This window comes from Channa argus, chromosome 1 (genome assembly GCF_033026475.1).
Source record: "Channa argus isolate prfri chromosome 1, Channa argus male v1.0, whole genome shotgun sequence".
NCBI lineage: Eukaryota > Metazoa > Chordata > Actinopteri > Anabantiformes > Channidae > Channa > Channa argus.
The window spans coordinates 26,658,471-26,675,693 of record NC_090197.1 but is presented as its reverse complement, the minus strand read 5'-3'; the positions used below and the strand labels follow the sequence as shown (position 1 = coordinate 26,675,693).

The 17,223-nt window shown below is 38.3% G+C and overlaps 2 protein-coding genes across 6 annotated transcripts in view; one reads left to right on the top strand and one right to left on the bottom strand.

The window, feature by feature from the left end:
* col28a1a (collagen, type XXVIII, alpha 1a) overlaps nucleotides 1-6,348 on the top strand; it is a 41,184-nt gene extending 34,836 nt beyond the window's left edge. The window contains exons 33-35 of the mRNA XM_067510550.1: nucleotides 491-639; nucleotides 2,610-2,868; nucleotides 4,200-6,348. Coding sequence (XP_067366651.1) covers nucleotides 491-639; nucleotides 2,610-2,868; nucleotides 4,200-4,372 — 581 coding nt within the window. The 3' untranslated portion in view covers nucleotides 4,373-6,348. The remainder of the gene's footprint in view (nucleotides 1-490; nucleotides 640-2,609; nucleotides 2,869-4,199) is intronic.
* Nucleotides 6,349-6,420: 72 nt separating this feature from the next.
* On the bottom strand, nucleotides 6,421-16,348 carry c1galt1a (core 1 synthase, glycoprotein-N-acetylgalactosamine 3-beta-galactosyltransferase 1a). Of its 5 annotated transcripts, none has more exons than XM_067510511.1 (4): nucleotides 16,157-16,347; nucleotides 15,763-15,932; nucleotides 10,216-10,877; nucleotides 6,421-6,721 (listed from the first exon to the last, which is right to left on the bottom strand). In XM_067510511.1, the coding sequence occupies exons 2-4, from the start codon at nucleotides 15,917-15,919 to the stop codon at nucleotides 6,557-6,559; spliced, it is 984 nt and encodes a 327-aa protein (XP_067366612.1). In that variant the 5' UTR covers nucleotides 15,920-15,932; nucleotides 16,157-16,347; the 3' UTR covers nucleotides 6,421-6,556. The 5 variants fall into 5 exon arrangements, with proteins under 5 accessions (XP_067366612.1, XP_067366619.1, XP_067366603.1 ...); XM_067510518.1 differs by having other exon boundaries at nucleotides 16,181-16,339; XM_067510502.1 differs by having other exon boundaries at nucleotides 15,763-16,347.
* Between the last annotated feature and the right edge of the window lie 875 nt (nucleotides 16,349-17,223).

Below are 17,223 nucleotides of genomic sequence, written 5' to 3'. Positions count from 1 at the left end.
TGTATTAGCTCGATCCCCGGTCCCGGATATATGTTGAAGTATCTCTGGGCAAGACATTGAACCCCCTTTCCCATCCCCAGCTGTGCAGTGCCGAATTTGGGGAGGGTTGTGTCAGGAAGGGCATCCGGTGTGAAAACTGTGCCAAATCAACATGCAGACAATGATCTGTTGTGGCGACCCTGAACTCACAGGATAAGCGGAATTTTTTTTTTGAATTATGCAATAGAGTTCTATTGTATAATTTTTTTTCCCACAGAATGCAATTCTACAATTTCTACAATTTCCAAAAGAAAATTTAGAGGCAGAGCCTTTGAAGAGACGGAGACAGAGAGAGAGAGAGAGAAAAGCAAAACTAGGTGACCGTGCCACATTTTGTGCTTACTAAATTAACACAGTATCTTATTCCAGATCAGATGGCAGACAGAAAAAATGTCCAATGAACATCTTTCTTACATACTGTACCTAGTGCATTGACTCTTCTCTTCTGTAGCTCTGGAAAGCAGCATACTCAGTTGGATTTGTAAGCAGGATGACACAATGGCCTTTCTACCAAACACCCAGTTTTCACGTGGGGAAATTCCCCTAGAGACTACAGATGGCAGCCATCGTAACGCCTCCCCAGATGAAGAAACCATACAGGTGATGGTCCATTTATCTCAGAGCAACATGAAAGATGGATTTAATTGTGCAAAAAGTGGGGCTAAAGTTTTGGCATTTCCACCCAGTGTCCCCCAAAAATCCTATACAACTAAACTAAACCATGTTTTTCTGAGGAATGTAATTACAACCACATTGCATTTCCTGTGAACATATTGAGTAAATGTTGACATGTAATGTAAATGGCGAGTTGTAAATACTTTGATAGCTAACATTTCAATAAAATGTTACCAGACAACATATTTTTGTCCACCAAAATATCAGATCTTGCAGCAATATATGTTTTGTTTCTCCAGAAATATCCAATCCTGCATACAATGTCCAGTTTTTGTGACTACAGTGTCATTACAGCATTGTATGGATGTGTTTAGGCAGTTAAGCAGCTAGTTAGGTTTAGAGGAAGATTGAGGGTTGGTGTGATAGAGAAAATTGTATTTTACACAAAACATGTCTTATTGCTTCAAAACACGACCACAGCCTAAAAAGTAATTCAGTGGACCTTGCCACCACATTAAGTGTGTTTCCAAGATAAAAGTACTAATATATTTATATAAGTACACTTCTTATATAAGAAAACTTACTTTCATGAGTTGTGTTGAATTAATGATGTTGCTAATTGCAGCAACTTAGGTGAGAATAATTTACAAAGAAACTCTTAAAGCCTATACCTCTAGTAAGCTGATGGACAAAGAACCACCCTGGTTAACTTGATAAAATCTGTTGTCCTACTACACATAGTGCTGGTTGTATTGAACCATGTAAGCTGATCATCCTTGCCTTGAGTCAGTGGATATAATTAATAGAGTGCCCTTTAGGTAGGGCTTTTTATTTGTGCCAAGAGAAGGAAAAGTGTGTTAATGCGTTTTCTTCTATGGAAAAACTAATTGGAAAAACTAATTGGATCCACACAATATAAATTACCTAACTTGTTTATAATGCCAATAATTAAGTGGAAAGAAAATAAAAATGCATTTATTTCTACCAGTATTGCTAATTCCCAATATGCATTGGAGGTTGTTGCTTACATATAATTTCACCAGACATTATCGTAAATTAAAAGGGGGCCTGGCGGATCAGTGTTAGAGCATTGGTTTGGGATGCAGAAGGCCGTGGGCTCACCTTCCAACCCACCGGGCACAGCCACCAAGGGCACTCTCTGGTGCTGATGCTGGCTCAGAGACCGGAGAAAAATAGGTCAAATGCCCATCAGGAAGGGCATAAAAACTCATGCCAAATCAATGTGCGAAACACGTTCCGCTGTGTCATACCTTAAAAAGGTTGACAAAGGGTGTTAATTTTTCATTTACTGAGCCAAAACATTAATTTCTTAGAGTGCCAGATTTTTCTCTAACCCTTACGTTAGGGGTTTTCTTGCTTGAACCTAACCAGACACATGACTCAGGAATTCACCATTCATTCACTAAATTTGTTGCATCTGAACATAATGATGTACATGTTACTTTCGCTACAAAAGATAATTGCATTTGTAGTAAACTTAATGTTATGTTGGTGTAGATTACAAATTAAAAGCACAAATTAACGGATGAGGGGGACCAGTTACTGCACAACTTACTGCACAACTTACTGCACAAGTTACTGCCGTTTTCTGTTGCCATGACAATGCTTTTGGCATCATGGTATCAACAGTTTTTGGGATATCATTAATTATATGCTGACAATAAATATACAGCTGCCTCATGGTAACATTGTCATGGTTAGTGAGCATGTGAGCATGCTAGAATTATTAAAAACATAGTAAGTTGTTAGTTCTGATTGTTACCAAAGTCAAAGTATGTAATCAGGGAAATGCATTAAAAGTATTTTGAAATAAAAAACAAAACAATATTCAGACTGGAAAAACAGCCTCAGGGAAAGGGAAATACCTCATAAAAGAATACAAAGTTATTGTGTGTCTCATGTTAGTTCATCCTTTACTTTACTACATCCCACAGCTTGAACTACCAATGGAGACAGTAACAGTGCTGACTCTACAGTCCCCCAAGTCAGGGCAGCATGTTGACATGCTAGTTGATGCTGGAGTCTTGGCAGAGCCTGCAAACAGCTTGTCAGACATCACATTTGAATCTTCTGGTGGCAGAGTGACGCAAGTCCCTGAGGTGGGCCCACAGACTCAAACCGACTTGTTGTATGAGCCAAAAAGTACACAGGCTGCAGTCATCCACCCTATCCTACCCCTGATGAACTTCCCAGGTAAACACACAGAATACAAATGGTACAGTCCTGCTGTGGCATTAATATAGTTTTAATGCTACCTTTAAAACTATATTTGACATCATAATGGACGTCATCAGTTTGTTCTTCGCAATGAGCTTATCGCTTGCCTGTAATTCAACCACATGACAGAAAGATGATGGGAAAGTGGCGCAACATGTCAGCTTGCTTATCACAAGTTGTGTTTGTCTTGGTTAAGAAATCTTGCCACCTCCTTTCTCAAATAGTTTTCTTTTGTCAGGACTCAAAAGAGTATAATTATAAAACATATAAAACAACCGCATCCCGGAAGGACTATAATGCAGGTGAACCAAGGGAACAAACAGCACTAACTGGTGAAGACCGAGACCTTTGGGAATGCACATTTCAAACAGCACTAATGAACATGGCAGAATTACATTTTCTCATTTATGCTTTTATTTTTACCTCTTCTTAACTTTACAGTCTTTCCGGATATAGTATTTAATACTTTTTCTTATTTGCCTAATCTGATAGGTGTGTGGCTTTTCAGATTAGAATCCATCCATCCATTATCTGTGACCACTTATCCTGTTTAGGCTCACAAGGGGCTGGAGCCAATCCCAGCTGTCACTGGGCAAAAGGCCAGATTACAATCATACATGTAAAATACAGCATACTATGACTGTATATCATAAATTGCATCAAATGTCCATAGAGAAGCTAAAATCACTTTTACTTCAACCAGCAACAATATTGAATTACGTCTTACTCGCTGGTGCATAAGTAACAATGATCCAGCAATAAGTAATGCGGTTGGGTTGAGGCACTGCAGTGCAACAGTTAAATCGGACCTGGTGCTGGCCTCAAAATATGATCTGTAATTCATGTTAAAGATTCATGGAACAGGGCAGAAAGGTAAAGGAGTGGTTTACAGTATGAGTCACTCTATTAGTATAGGTGCTTTAAGCACATGATATGAAAATGAATACTTCGATAACTGAACCAATTATAAGAGGATAAGCTTTACTGTTTAAGGAGAATGAGTGAAGAGTTTAGATCTTTTTGACATATTGACATGCAGTCCTACAGCAATGGACCTGACGAAATTTGGTGTTCCTAGTAAGGATGCTTCACTCTTGTATAGGTGAAAACATACAACATTTGGAGCTACCCTCCATATTTCAGGTTGTTTTTCAAATGTGCTCCCTTGTAAATTTATTTTTGGGATTAGGTGTCAGAATGTAGCAGGTTTAAAAATGGGCTGTCAAACATTCAAACAATTATTCAAGTGCAGTTAAATCCAATTTATCAATGCAAGCAAAACAATTCACTTGTCACTGTCCTTTCAGATAAGGGATGCAGTAAGTCTCTGGACCCAGGTCCCTGTCGGCAGTATGTGGTGAAGTGGTATTATGACCCTGAGGCCAATGCCTGTGCCCAGTTCTGGTATGGAGGATGTCAGGGCAACAAAAACAACTTTGAGACTGAAGCCAACTGCAGAAATTCCTGTGTCTACACATAACAGACTGTGTTTGAAAAAAAAGGGCGTGTGCAAAGCTAACATGCTCCATCAACGTCACTGAGTAGCAGAATGGACCGATGACACAGACTTTGCGTAGGCGCAGTGCTCAGGTCAGTGTGCACAGCTGTAGGTGAAGGGGATTAGAAGAGCTGCCTCTCAAGTTATGTCCACATTGCAGGTGCTCCTATTGAGTTCTTAAGTGCTGTACAAAATATTAGTGGTCTAAACTTTTACCAGTGCATTTAGGATTATTGTCATTTTATTTGACTTTACAGTCACTATAGTTTCATACACGAAACACAGAAATAAGAAAACAGACTTTGGGTTGTGCGTGTGAGAACTTTCTGTGTAGATGTTGTTAGCTTTTTCTCTTTGGGTTAATTCCCTGGTTCAACCACAATAATTCACCTGGAGCCAGTTATCTCCACTCGTCATTGCAATTGCAAGTCATAATAACTTCAGTAGAGTGTGTGTAGAGTAATTACAATTATGTGACATATACTGTAATCATGCAACTTCATTGGGGAATATATGCTTTAAGTGGAGAGACTATTAAATGGTAGCCACATATATATTTATTGTGGCTAGCATTTTTTATTCGTTAAGTAAACCAGATGGATTATCCATAAATTGGTACATTATTTTATAGTTTAATTTTCATGCCTTTATTTTATACATATATTTTATATATGTTTATATATTTTTTATACATATATATTTAATACAATTTATTTGATACTTGGATGGATACATATTTTATAACCACCATTCAATAGTCTGTTGTATAGTAAAGTATTCCTTTTTATTATTTTATAAAGTTATTTTTTAATCATCTTTATTGCTCCTTATCACTCATCACCTTATTGTAACTGTGACATAATATACGTTATCATAAGGTTCCTGTCAGGATCATGTAGGAACACTGAGTCCCAGCCATCTGATTTACTATTAACCAGAGCTGGTCCCTACATTAGGTATACCAGTGCAGTCTTATAAAATCCAAGACAGTGGCTCTGCCATGAATTCACCAGGTTACAATTTCTCAGTTTATAAGGTGAAACTGTCGAAAAAGAGAACATTTTACAATATGTTTATTAGTAAGGTCATATAGTGGCCTTGTACTTCTGTTATTTATATTAAGAGGTGGTTTTCTTGCCACCCTATTTAAAATATATGAGGGAGCCAAGTTTAGCTTGTAGTAGATTTCAGGTTGTATCTCAAAATTCTGACTCTGTTCTTAAAGTGTTATACAGCCCTAAAACCGACCCTGCATGTATGAGTGTGAGTAACATCTAATTGATTTAGTATGACATTATTTATAGAGACCTTTGAAACACATTTTAGACAAAAAGCAGACAAACAAGACAGAAATCACTAAAAGGTAGAAAGTTTTGTCTTTTGGGGACCTTTTTGAAACTCACAAATCCCATTAATTCTATGCAGCTTGTTACAGGACTCAGCTGTTGCACAGAAACCGCAAGACAAACAAACTCTTGTCTGTTGGATTCTGTGTTAGGTCCTGACAAATCATTTACCATGGCAAGAGTGCACTGTATTATGAATACAGTCCACTGTATATACTGCCATTGCAGTAGCATATCAAATATTTTAATACTGGGTAATGATTTCTGAAATTTAGCACTTTTCCATGTGCTACCATTTGACATCTAGTGCACACAGCAGATAGCAGCCATTCCTGCTGATATGAAGACTTTGACTGTGTCTTAGTTCTTACAGTCAAAACAATTTACAAAAATGTAGTTTACCACCCTAAGTGATAGAGTTGTACATGTCAAAAAAAAGGCATAGATGACATGACACTTGAGACACTTGAGCTATGAGAGAAGCTGCTATCAAACTAGACACAGAAGTTTTGCTACAAACCATCCTAACAAGCAAATGTGACAACAAGTTGAGAACACCATGTAAAAATTAGTTATTCATTAATCATTACTTTCTTTATTTTTTAATTAAACACAGTGATAGCTTAGAAACTCACACCCCAAGTCATCATGAACAGTTTTCACTGTTGAACCAAGCATGTAGATTATTATAAAATAATTTATAAAATTACAGACACAAAAGTTTAAATATATTATGACAAATAAGTTATGTTTAGTTCTAAAACCTGTTGGTGACTCAAAGCCATGGTTAGATTCAGGTTGTCATGCTGACACTGGCATTTTATATAGACATAGCTGTTTTATTAACATAATTTTTTTCATCAGGATCAAATCTGTATTTGTATCCATATGGCCGTAGATGGTAAGTCAGGTACTCCAAAACATACAGCTGCACAGCTTGGATGTAGTGAAAGGACACCACAAAATCTGAGCAGCACCCTGGTCCCTGGGAAAGACAGAGGGAAAGTCATTAGAGTTAAGCTACACCACGCTTCCCTGCATGACAGACAACAAACCACAACTTAGGATGTGTCCCTGTGGCTGCAAAATCTCAGGTTTAGAGACTAGTGTGTGTAATGTGTCTGGGGATGCAACATGCCAATGAGGCATTTTCTGCAGCAGGCTCAAGGAATCATATGCACTCTTTAGTCTCTATCATGGGCCAGCCCACCAAATAAGGCTTTCTGACATGGACCCAATGATAACTACTGCCAAGGTATCCACAGAGCAAACTGTGGCGACCAAACCCAATATCAAGGGGTGTGATGAGATAGATAGTCTGTGGCTGATGAAGTATGCTCACATGAACATTTGCAGCAATGCAACTATGTCTGTCCAGCTTCAAGACAATGAAGAGCCCCTATAAGTCCTCTGAAGGGGAGCCCAATCACAGCCCTGAACACATCATTGGTCCTCTTGGGCTAATCAGCATAACTGCAAAAGCAAATGACCACTGACCTTTGTCCAAGTTACTACATTGTCACAAGCCCATCACTCCACCTCACCAGAGCAGCAGCCCAAGCTGCCAGAAGAAAACTGAGCCTTGTTATCCTGCAGAGAAACAGGATATTCTGAATGAGAGTGTCAATTGTGCTGGGAGTGTCAACTGGATCAGCCTGGATCAGCCAGCTGGCATGGCAATGTGAAGGATTTTTTACAGTTCCACAGATGACTTCCTCAGGCTGACAGGTACAAGAAAAACCCAAACAGTCACAAGAATCCCATGGTACCCACAGCAGCATGCAGTGACCGTCCTGTCTCACAGCCTGCCAAGCTGTTGGACTGCAAGAAGTCTCATCGAGAGACAGGAGCTCACTGCAGCTGCCACAGCCCTGACTCCCAGTTCATTCCAGGCGATGTCAGGGTGTTGATGGTTAATGCTGGAAGGAAGTAGCCACAGGGAACATGAGCAGTTTCTGGGATGTGTGAACCAGTGTGGCTAGTTCTGGCTAGTCTACCTGTAAGACTACGACATGTCTAAGGTTGCCCAGCTTTTGTTGAAAAGTGTGATAAAGTGTGTTTGAAAGGTCAGTTATTTTAGTCAACATTTGGTTTGTATAATTACTAATTTCTGTAGAACACAAACAGTTAAAAACCACAAACAAAACCATAAACAGAAAAACAAATCACCCCCAGACTTTTTTTTACTGCTTCCCCAAACCAGACATGTTAAATGTGACCCTGATCCTTAGACCAATCATCCTATAAGTACTACTTACAAACAGCATACAGTGTGATTTGGAAAGTGAAGTGACTGCAGTGATCAGACTTAACAGTGTGCAGGGATCTGCATCCAGGTGGGGTTCATACTTTCGGTGATTGTTGCATTGCTTAGCATTAGCTAAGGACTTTGACCTGGGTGCATTGCAAATAGTAGATGGAATAATAAAGGACAATTACCCCAGAATTCTTCAGTATAACTTTACTATCAGCTCAATGATTAAATCTTTGACATTCAGCCGTTTCAACAGAACAATGACCACAAATATACATCAGAAATGGTTGTGGAATGAATAAAGCAGCTTTTGGAATGGCTTTCCCAAAGTTCTGTCATTAGCCCTAGTAAATGTATGTGGACCGTATTTAAAAGTGATGCCTTCGCCACAAAACCAGCGTCCATTGTTTAAGTCAATCAGGGGTTTTGGTAAACTGATTGCTAACAGACTTTTCTAATTTCCAAACATCCCCATAAAAACTGTTTTTTACAGCACAATGACCCCCGCAGTTAAAATGGGTTTCGAGAAGGTGAGGTAATGTCATAGGAACTAATGGCATAGGAAGGAACTAGTTACAGTGACACTGAATTTGGACATTGACAGGTCTGACACTGCAGATTTCTGCAGATGTCATGGCCTTTTAATCTCTTTTTTTAATTCACATATTATATATAATTGGCTCTTTTCATTTACAGTATAATACATGTAATGATGGTAGTTTTATATCTTTGGTATTAAAATAACTACATATTAGCGCTTTGAGTACCAATAGGTAGAGAAGTGCTATATAAGTGCAGACCATTACCATTTACCTCTTGGGCTTGTTTTACACAATCTTAGAAATTTATTTCATTCTGGTCAACATGACAATAACGTAAAGATTACAGGTTTTAAAAATTGGTTTCAAACTTATCAACATATGTGAATGATCTGTGCAGGAGTGGTCAGCACATCGTGTTATACAGTGGACTGTATAACATCGACAATTTAAATAAACAGAAGTATTCAAACATCCTTCTTATCGTGGGTGTGCTGTGAGATTAATTGTTTTAAGTCTTTTCTTCTAAGAAAAAAGTCCAGTTGACTAACTTTTGTTGAAATGTGTGATTAAGTGAGTTTGAAAGGTCAGTTATTTTACTGAGTCAACATTTGGTTTGTGTAATTACCAATTTCTGTAGAACACAAACAGTGAAAAAACACAAACAAAACCATAAACAGAAAAACGAAAGCATATGACTAACTGAATCCCCCCCAGACTATTTAAAATGAATGAGTGCCAAAACTTTAGCACCACCTCTGAACATAACCATGCCATGTGCTCTCAATAATAAATAGAGAGTAGAATTATTACCATTCTGACAATTTCAACCTCAAAAATGAGGAAGTTTGACATTGTAAAAATAGAATAATAGCAGAGCTGCTGTATTGAATTGTATTAGATTGTACAGGTGGACCTAATGAAGTTGCCGGAGAGCGTATATCTGCTGCTTTCTTATTGGCAACATGCTAAAGTCAAAAGACACAACGAGAGAAGGAGTGAGAAACTGCACTTCACTCTGGAAGAATGGCTCTAAAGCATTTAAAGATGTGGGAACACACAAATTTTAACCTGGACCAAAGGTCAAAGTGTGGAGGGGGAAAAGACCTCTTTATAACCCAAACCACAAACCCTGATCTGTTCACAGTGAAGGTACAGAAGTATCATGCTTCTGGAATAGGCTTACTGATCTTTATTGATAATATAACTAAAAGAAAATATCAACAGAATATTGAATGACAGGTTAACAGAAACATTTTCTCCACCAATGTGCAGAGAAATGCATCAAGTTATTAGGAGGAGCTTCCTCATGCAGCAAGACAATGATCCAAAACACACTGCAACTCAACATGGGATTTTCAGAGGGAAAAGTTAAATCCCCCTAACCCAACTGAACACATATTGTGCCTGTACCAGTGCTTTAGCTTGCTTAAAATCTGGGTCCTCTGGCACAAAAGGTGCCAGAGGTGTTTTTTCCTGGGGATGTATCTAGTGGAACAGTTCACAAATGAATGTTTTGGTTCATATTACCGGCTTTAGTTTGGATGTTTTGATAAAGGACATTATTCATTTAAACATGCTTTTCATCTGTTTGGTTACATTAAAGGTCAGATAAAAGTGCTGTTTTTATGATTTTTACTTATAAATCCACATTCTCAGGAGGAATTTCTTTATAGTGGTGCTTACCTCTACTGGAGTGTAGTGGTCATAAATCCGATACCAAGGCCGTGGTCTAGGGAGCTGTCTGACCACGTAATAGTCTGGAGGGTAAGCATGAAAGGTTTGTCTCCCCTTTATGTCTCTGGTGTCTGTTGGTTCCACCTTCATTGTCTCCATACATTTTCCCAGAGCCATATCCTCTATACTGGAGAAATGGTTACATTCACCGGTGTCGAACCCTTTGACAAATCTCCTCAAAGCTTCCTTACTGAGAACATAACCGCCTCCTCCACTCATGTAGCCTTGACGGATAAAAGGGGTAAATCTTCTACCCAGGTAAAACGGCTTCTCTGGATCATATTTGTACAAGGTGTAGCGGAGATTTTCTATGACCACAAACGTGTCATCATCTGCTTTCAGAAACCAATCTGCTTCATTCAGGTGGTGCTGGTGAATGAACTGAAAGGCTCGAATGGTCTTCCAATACAGGTTTTCTCTCCCCTCGGTCACATTCAGCCCCACAGTGGGGAAGTCAGTCTTGATGGAACTCATGTACAGCACTTTGTCGCAGCGTTTGGCCCACGTTGCTCTAATGTGCTTGGTTCTGGATTCCAAGTTACTGGGCCCCGTCATTATCCAACATAAAATCCGTGTTGTATGAGAAGAATTAGCTGCTGAGCTTGTCTGATCTGGAGGTTTAACCAATAGAAACAGAGAAAAACATTTGTTTGGACATTTTAGACATGATAAACAGGGATGGATTCAAAAATATTTTCAAGTAATTTAGTATCCTACAGAGTACAGTTGAAATCATCATTAAAAAGTGGAAGGAACATGGCACAGGCTTCAATCTGCAATCCTCACTCACTGAGTGCTTAACAATGAAACACCGTGAAATAAGAGACTAGTGAGAGATGCCACTGAGACACCATTGACTCCTCTGAATGAGTTACAAGCTTGTGCACACAGAAGCTGTTACCCGGGTTCTTCATCAGTCACGGTGTCTAGTCTGATGGTCAAAAGCCCAATTTTGGTGTCATGAGACCACTTCTCCCAGATGCCATATGGCAAAGTAAATGGTAAATGGTCTGCACCTATATAGTGCTTTTCTCCTATTGGTACTCAAAGCACTTTACACTGCTTCTCATTCCTTGTCACACACAGATAGGGAACCTGGTATGGAGCTGGCCAACAAACAATGGGAGCAACTAATTTGGGGTTCAGTGTCTTGCTCAAGGACACTTTGACATGGGACCAGAGAAGCCAGGGGTCGAACCAACAACTGCAGGATTGGTGGACAACCACTCTACCTCCTGCACCACAGTTTCCCCAAAGCCCAGCTGAGATTAAATATGAGCTGCTCTTTTTGCAGTCCTCCAACATCAAAACTGACAGGTGATGAACCTGGGCAACAGAAGCTATCAGATGCTGAATAATTTCTAGTTTGAAATCCTGCCTGAAAGATGCCTATAGTTTAACCAGTGTATAACACCTGAATACATTATTATGGGTTTAACTACTCCAGCCTAATCAGACCAATACTATAATGTGTATTCAAGACAAGTTTGGGTTGAACTGGTGTGTGACCAGCACAGTTGGCAAAAAATAAATTAATTTCAGGGCTGCTGATGTCATGCCAAAAAAAATAAAAAATTCAGAAGCTTTATAGAACCTGGCAACTTTAAAAAAACTTAGATTATTGTAATGATGGAATACAGATCAACTTGGAAAATATATGTTTAATGAGAAGTGGCCTGCACTCTTTACTGTAGAAGAATTTCAGGAGCATGGTGGACAGGCAGCCACATTTGCTGATAAGTTTGTTAAAACAGAACAACAAAACCTTTAAGTTGAAAATATAGGAATAGAGGAAGCCAAGCTGATTCAAGGTAACATGGATATTGAAATCAAGCCGCTGCAATCGGAAGGCAAACTACAAGTAGTAATGCTGAAATAAGCTATATTTGACCCAGATGTTTGTATTATAATTTCTGCTCTTCTTCATTTGAAGAAATCATCAATGCAGAGTAGACAGGGTCAATACCTTTCCTACATAGCAGCTGAGATGTGAACGGATTTCCAGTTTTAATAATATTACCAAAGCCAAAGACCAGAGATCTTATCAGTGCCTCCAGGATTATGGATGCTTTGTGATTGTTGTGGCCTAAAATGCCAGATTTTGTAGCTTCTTTTCTAAAAAATGATGATCCATGTTTTTTGTTGTAAAGTGTAAGGTCAGGAGAAGAGAAAGTAGAGAACCAGTCTGTGCTGGTTGGACTGTGTTCTCGAACTCTTCGGTCCATCTTATCCCACACTCGCTTGACTTCTTACACAACTAAAAAATATGCTTGGGATCACTGTCTTTCTGAAAAATTAAGTTATCACCAATCAGTCGTTGCCCAGAGGGAATGGCATGCATGTCTTTTCAGTATGGACTAGTACCCAACACTGATCACCCACCTTTCCATTGCAAAAACTTCCCAAGATCATCGTGTTTCCACCTCCATGGTTCCCTGATGGTGTTAAAGAGGCAACTATTATCTTTTTATGATCTTTGTGTCTGACAAATCCTGGTGCCAGAAAACTCAAACTTCAAATCCTTAGTCCTCAGGATCTGTCAAGTGCCTGTTTCTCAAGAATGACAGTACTTTTCTTCAAGGGCAGATGTGCTCATGAGCCTTTCACTGCATGTTGTGTCCTGACTGGATCCAGTTGCAGCATGTCTCTGAGGATTAGTGTACACGATTTAAAGAAATCTATATATACATATAAATAACTTGTCAACTCAATAACTCAAGACAATTATAGAGGTCTAAGAAAACCTGTTCTTGTTTGCCCATTTTTATTTTTAATTTATACTGTAATTAACAGGTCACTAACTATGAAGGTAGAGCCAAATATAAGTTAAGATTAAATCTCATTCCATTTTTATGGTGTTGATAGTCAAATTTATCTCCCATTAAAAAACGAAAACTCTTACTCTACAACACAACTCCTTTAGAGTATTGAATAAATGAAGGCCTGAATGTCAATGACTTTTTTTGTACTTTAATGATAAAAAGACTGAGGTCATGTTGTTTGGGCTTAGTGATGCCTCCAAAATTCAGGTTGACCTGGGTTTTTTAAGTCAATATTTGAAACCTATAGGAACAAACCTGGGTGTGAGACTGGACAGTGATCTCAAACTTGATGCACAGATTAGTTCAGAGGTCAGGTCCAGCTTTTTTAATTTAAGACAACTGGCCAAAGCAAAAACTTTTCTTTCTCTGCATCGCTTTGAGATTTTATTCCAGGCTTTTATCACAACTTGCTTAGAATACTGCAACGCACTTTATGTTGGGTTTAGCCTGATGTCACTTGCTCGGCTACAGCTAGTTCCAAACACTGCTGCCCGGCTTTTAACTGCTACAAAAAGAACAAGAGCATATTATTCAAACCTTGGCATCACTTCATTGGATTCCAGTTAATTTTTGTATTGATTTTAAAATTATTTTATTTGTTTTTAAATGTTTACATGGCCTTGCCCCTCAATATCTCTCTGACCTCCTCCTGATATACACTCCATCAACTCTCTTAGGTCTGCAGATCACTCACTTTCAGTCGTCCGTAAGACAAGGGGGAAGATTTAAGGTGACTGCGCTTTTTCTGTTGCCGGCCAAAAATTGTGGAATGAGTTGCCTTTTCACATCAGGCAGGCCACCTCACTTCCTGCTTTTAAATCTTCTCTTAAAACAATTTTTTAACTCCATTTGGTTTTTATTGTTCCTAACTTTTTTTTATATTTGTTTTTGTGTTTGTTCCTTTAAATGGCTTATATTCATAATTCTTTGTGTGCACTTGGGCTTTTTTTACGTGCTTTATTATTCAAATTAAGTGTTTTAACACCTGGGAGGACATAAATGATTCATTTAAGAGGACCTGCACTTATATTTCTGGAACAAAAAAAGTTGTAAAGCCTTCAAATTTAACACTGATTCAGTAGAAAAATATAGTTATTTTGTAAAATGTCTTTAAAATCTAAATACTGGATGTTTACTGTGCTTAACCATGCTTAAATCACTTGTAAATTATTTTGGCTGTGTGTTTGTTTTGTTTGTGTGTTTCTTTACAAATGCTAAATTTAGATATGCTGTTGCTAATACATTTTATATTCCACTTTTCAATTTTTCTAAATACTTACACCATTCCTTTGAGCTGTGGGATTAGGAAAGTTTGATCTTTTTTGTTTATTTGTTTTTCTTGCTAATTAACCTGAAAAACATTCTACATGTTATATTGTTATATTACTGGCATCTGTCATTTCCAGATAAATTCTGTAATTTGAATAGGATAAAAGATAAGACATCTTCCTACATTTCTGACACAGTCAGTCTTTGGTTGCAAAATCATGATTATGGGCATCTTTTGAACCTCTGATACAGTGCCATGTATCATTGTTAAGCAATGACAATGCCAAAGACAATGCCACTTTTGATTATTTTTCATCTGTGTCAGCCCAAAATTAATTTACTGGCAGTGTGAAAATAGAAATGTGAAATATATATTAAACTATTCAGACATGTTTTAGCAAGTACTTTTACCAGTCAGCTTATTCTTATTAAACACATACTTGATTTGATTATTATTTAAGTTTACTTCATGTGCAACTTGTGTGAAAATGGCAGTGTAAAAACTGTATGTTAAGCAAAAAGGTAACCGAAATCTTTCAGAATTTAATGATCAATCTAAAACTTGGCTTGAAGTAGCTCATTGCTTTTCTAAGATTTATTGTGCAAGACTTTGTGCACATGACACACTGTGGGCAACTTTGACACAGGTGTGTTCCAGCTGAGTGTTGGCCAACTGCATAGCAGCTCCCCCATCGGAGTGATTGTGAATGGGTGAATGAAAAGCAGTGTAAAGCTCTTTGAATATTAATAGGTAGAAAAGCAGGTTTTATTAATCAATAAACACAGTCATACTGTCAGAAGACTATCATAAGCACACTCTTAAAATGTATGACAGTATTTGGACAGTAGTCAATATGACACAAAAAAGACTGACTGACTGACTATTTTGCAAAATTCAGGTTCATTTTTGAGACAGGCACACCTAGAAGTAAAGAGGGGGGAGCAGGAAATGTGGGCCTAAAAGAAACATGCAATTTTTATGCCTAGTTTTTTTTCACTTACTGAGGTGTGTATGTGTGTGTGTTTCAATTTGTATAAAATTAATACGTAACTCAGGTGAGATATTGTGGACTATCTACAACATCATATTCAAATAAGCTGGTTTGCACTAGGCTCAGTTGTAACATTGTACCCTCTTTTATTTCTGGTAGAATATTACATAAATGGTGCTAGACACAAAGCTCAGGTGTCATTTGTAACAGAGATGTATATGTTGCTTGTATAAACATCTTTGTTTAACTTATTTTCAAAAACCAGAAAAAACTGTGTTCATTTGTTCCCTGCGCTTCTGTTGGTCACCTGGCTCTGAGAGCAGCACCTGTCTGATTCGTTTCAATGGACAGTGTTGACTCAATAAAAGTGAAACATGAAAAGAAAAAACGATTAAAAATATTTCAATACATACCTGATTGCTGCAAACCATGCTTAGCTTCATGATTGACATTCCTCACTAAATAAATCATCTGATCTTTAGTAGACGTCGACATCAGCAGAAAGTGAAGAGAGAGAAATCCCACCATCACTCCAGTGATGAAGATGAAATTCGAACATATGCGCCTCATTCTCCTGCGTTACCTGTTCAGGTGGAATTTGTTGATAAGTAATTATCCTGACTGACTGAATAAGCTACACAACTCTCCACTTATTTGCGTTAAAATTTTCAGGCTGAAGTTCAGGACACACATTAAATTGAAAATGTTGTAAAACGCTATAAAATCTTCTTTTTAACTTGTCGCGGATCTTTCAGCGAAATAAACTCCGTACACAGACACACACACACACTACTCTCACTGACTCACACGGGGTTTTCTACCATAACTGACCGAATCTTCACAAAACCTCTCAGTCGGAGCCAAAAGAACACCTGAACACAGGAGCCCACAGAGAGGAGGAGAGAGGGACAAGCATCACCTATCCTGAGAATACTGATCCTAGAGTTTGCTGAGAGTGTTAGGAACAAGTGTGTGTAAATCAACAATAAACTGATGAAAGAAAAACTGGGAAGTTACCGTGTATTCATCGACTGTGACGCAGGAGCGGTCATCCACCAATCAGTTGTTAGTGGATAACCACAGTTGTTGATTCGATCCCCGGCTCCTCCTGTAACATGCCAAAGTTGAGCAAGACACCGATTCCCCAACTTAGTGGCTCCTAGTAGGTGTTTGCCAACACCATGGGGTGAACCCCCAAAAGCCCATCCTCATTCCCAGTCGGTCCCAAGCCCGGTACAAATTGGACGGTTGCGTCAGGAAGGGCATCCGATGTAAAAACTGTGCCAAACCAACATGTGGACAAATAATCCGCTGTGGCGACCCTGAACTCCCAGGATAAACCGAAAGGACAAAAAAAAGTCATATAATGCTGGCTCTCACAGCATTTAAACTGTTACGAATAAGATGATTGTAAATTTTATGAAAAAAACAAAATTGTGATGAAAATATTTTTCCTAATTTTGAAAAAATCTTTCATCCTTAGCAGTTGATATTGCTGTAAAGTGATAAACAATCTGACATGCTCTAAGCCCCATCTTCTCCAAAGATGAGTCTCCAAATCCCACACCACTTAACTACTTCCGCACATACCTTGTTGTCAGAGGGAAAGGCACAAACCACCAGTACTATTGTTAAATAAAAGGTCAGGATACAGACCTACACTTGTTTGCTTTCTGAATATGCCTCTTGCAAAATCCCAAGGGATTTTGAGATAGTTCACATGTACGAATGATGTGACAGGTTCGTTCCTGTGAGATGTGGGTTTAGATTGGGATGTAATCAAAGCATTTTGGAACAGCAGATGAAGCAAGAATTACTAGTGACATGAAAAAAGTAAGGAACTGAAAGTTTTAACTTGAATCAAAAAAGGTGAA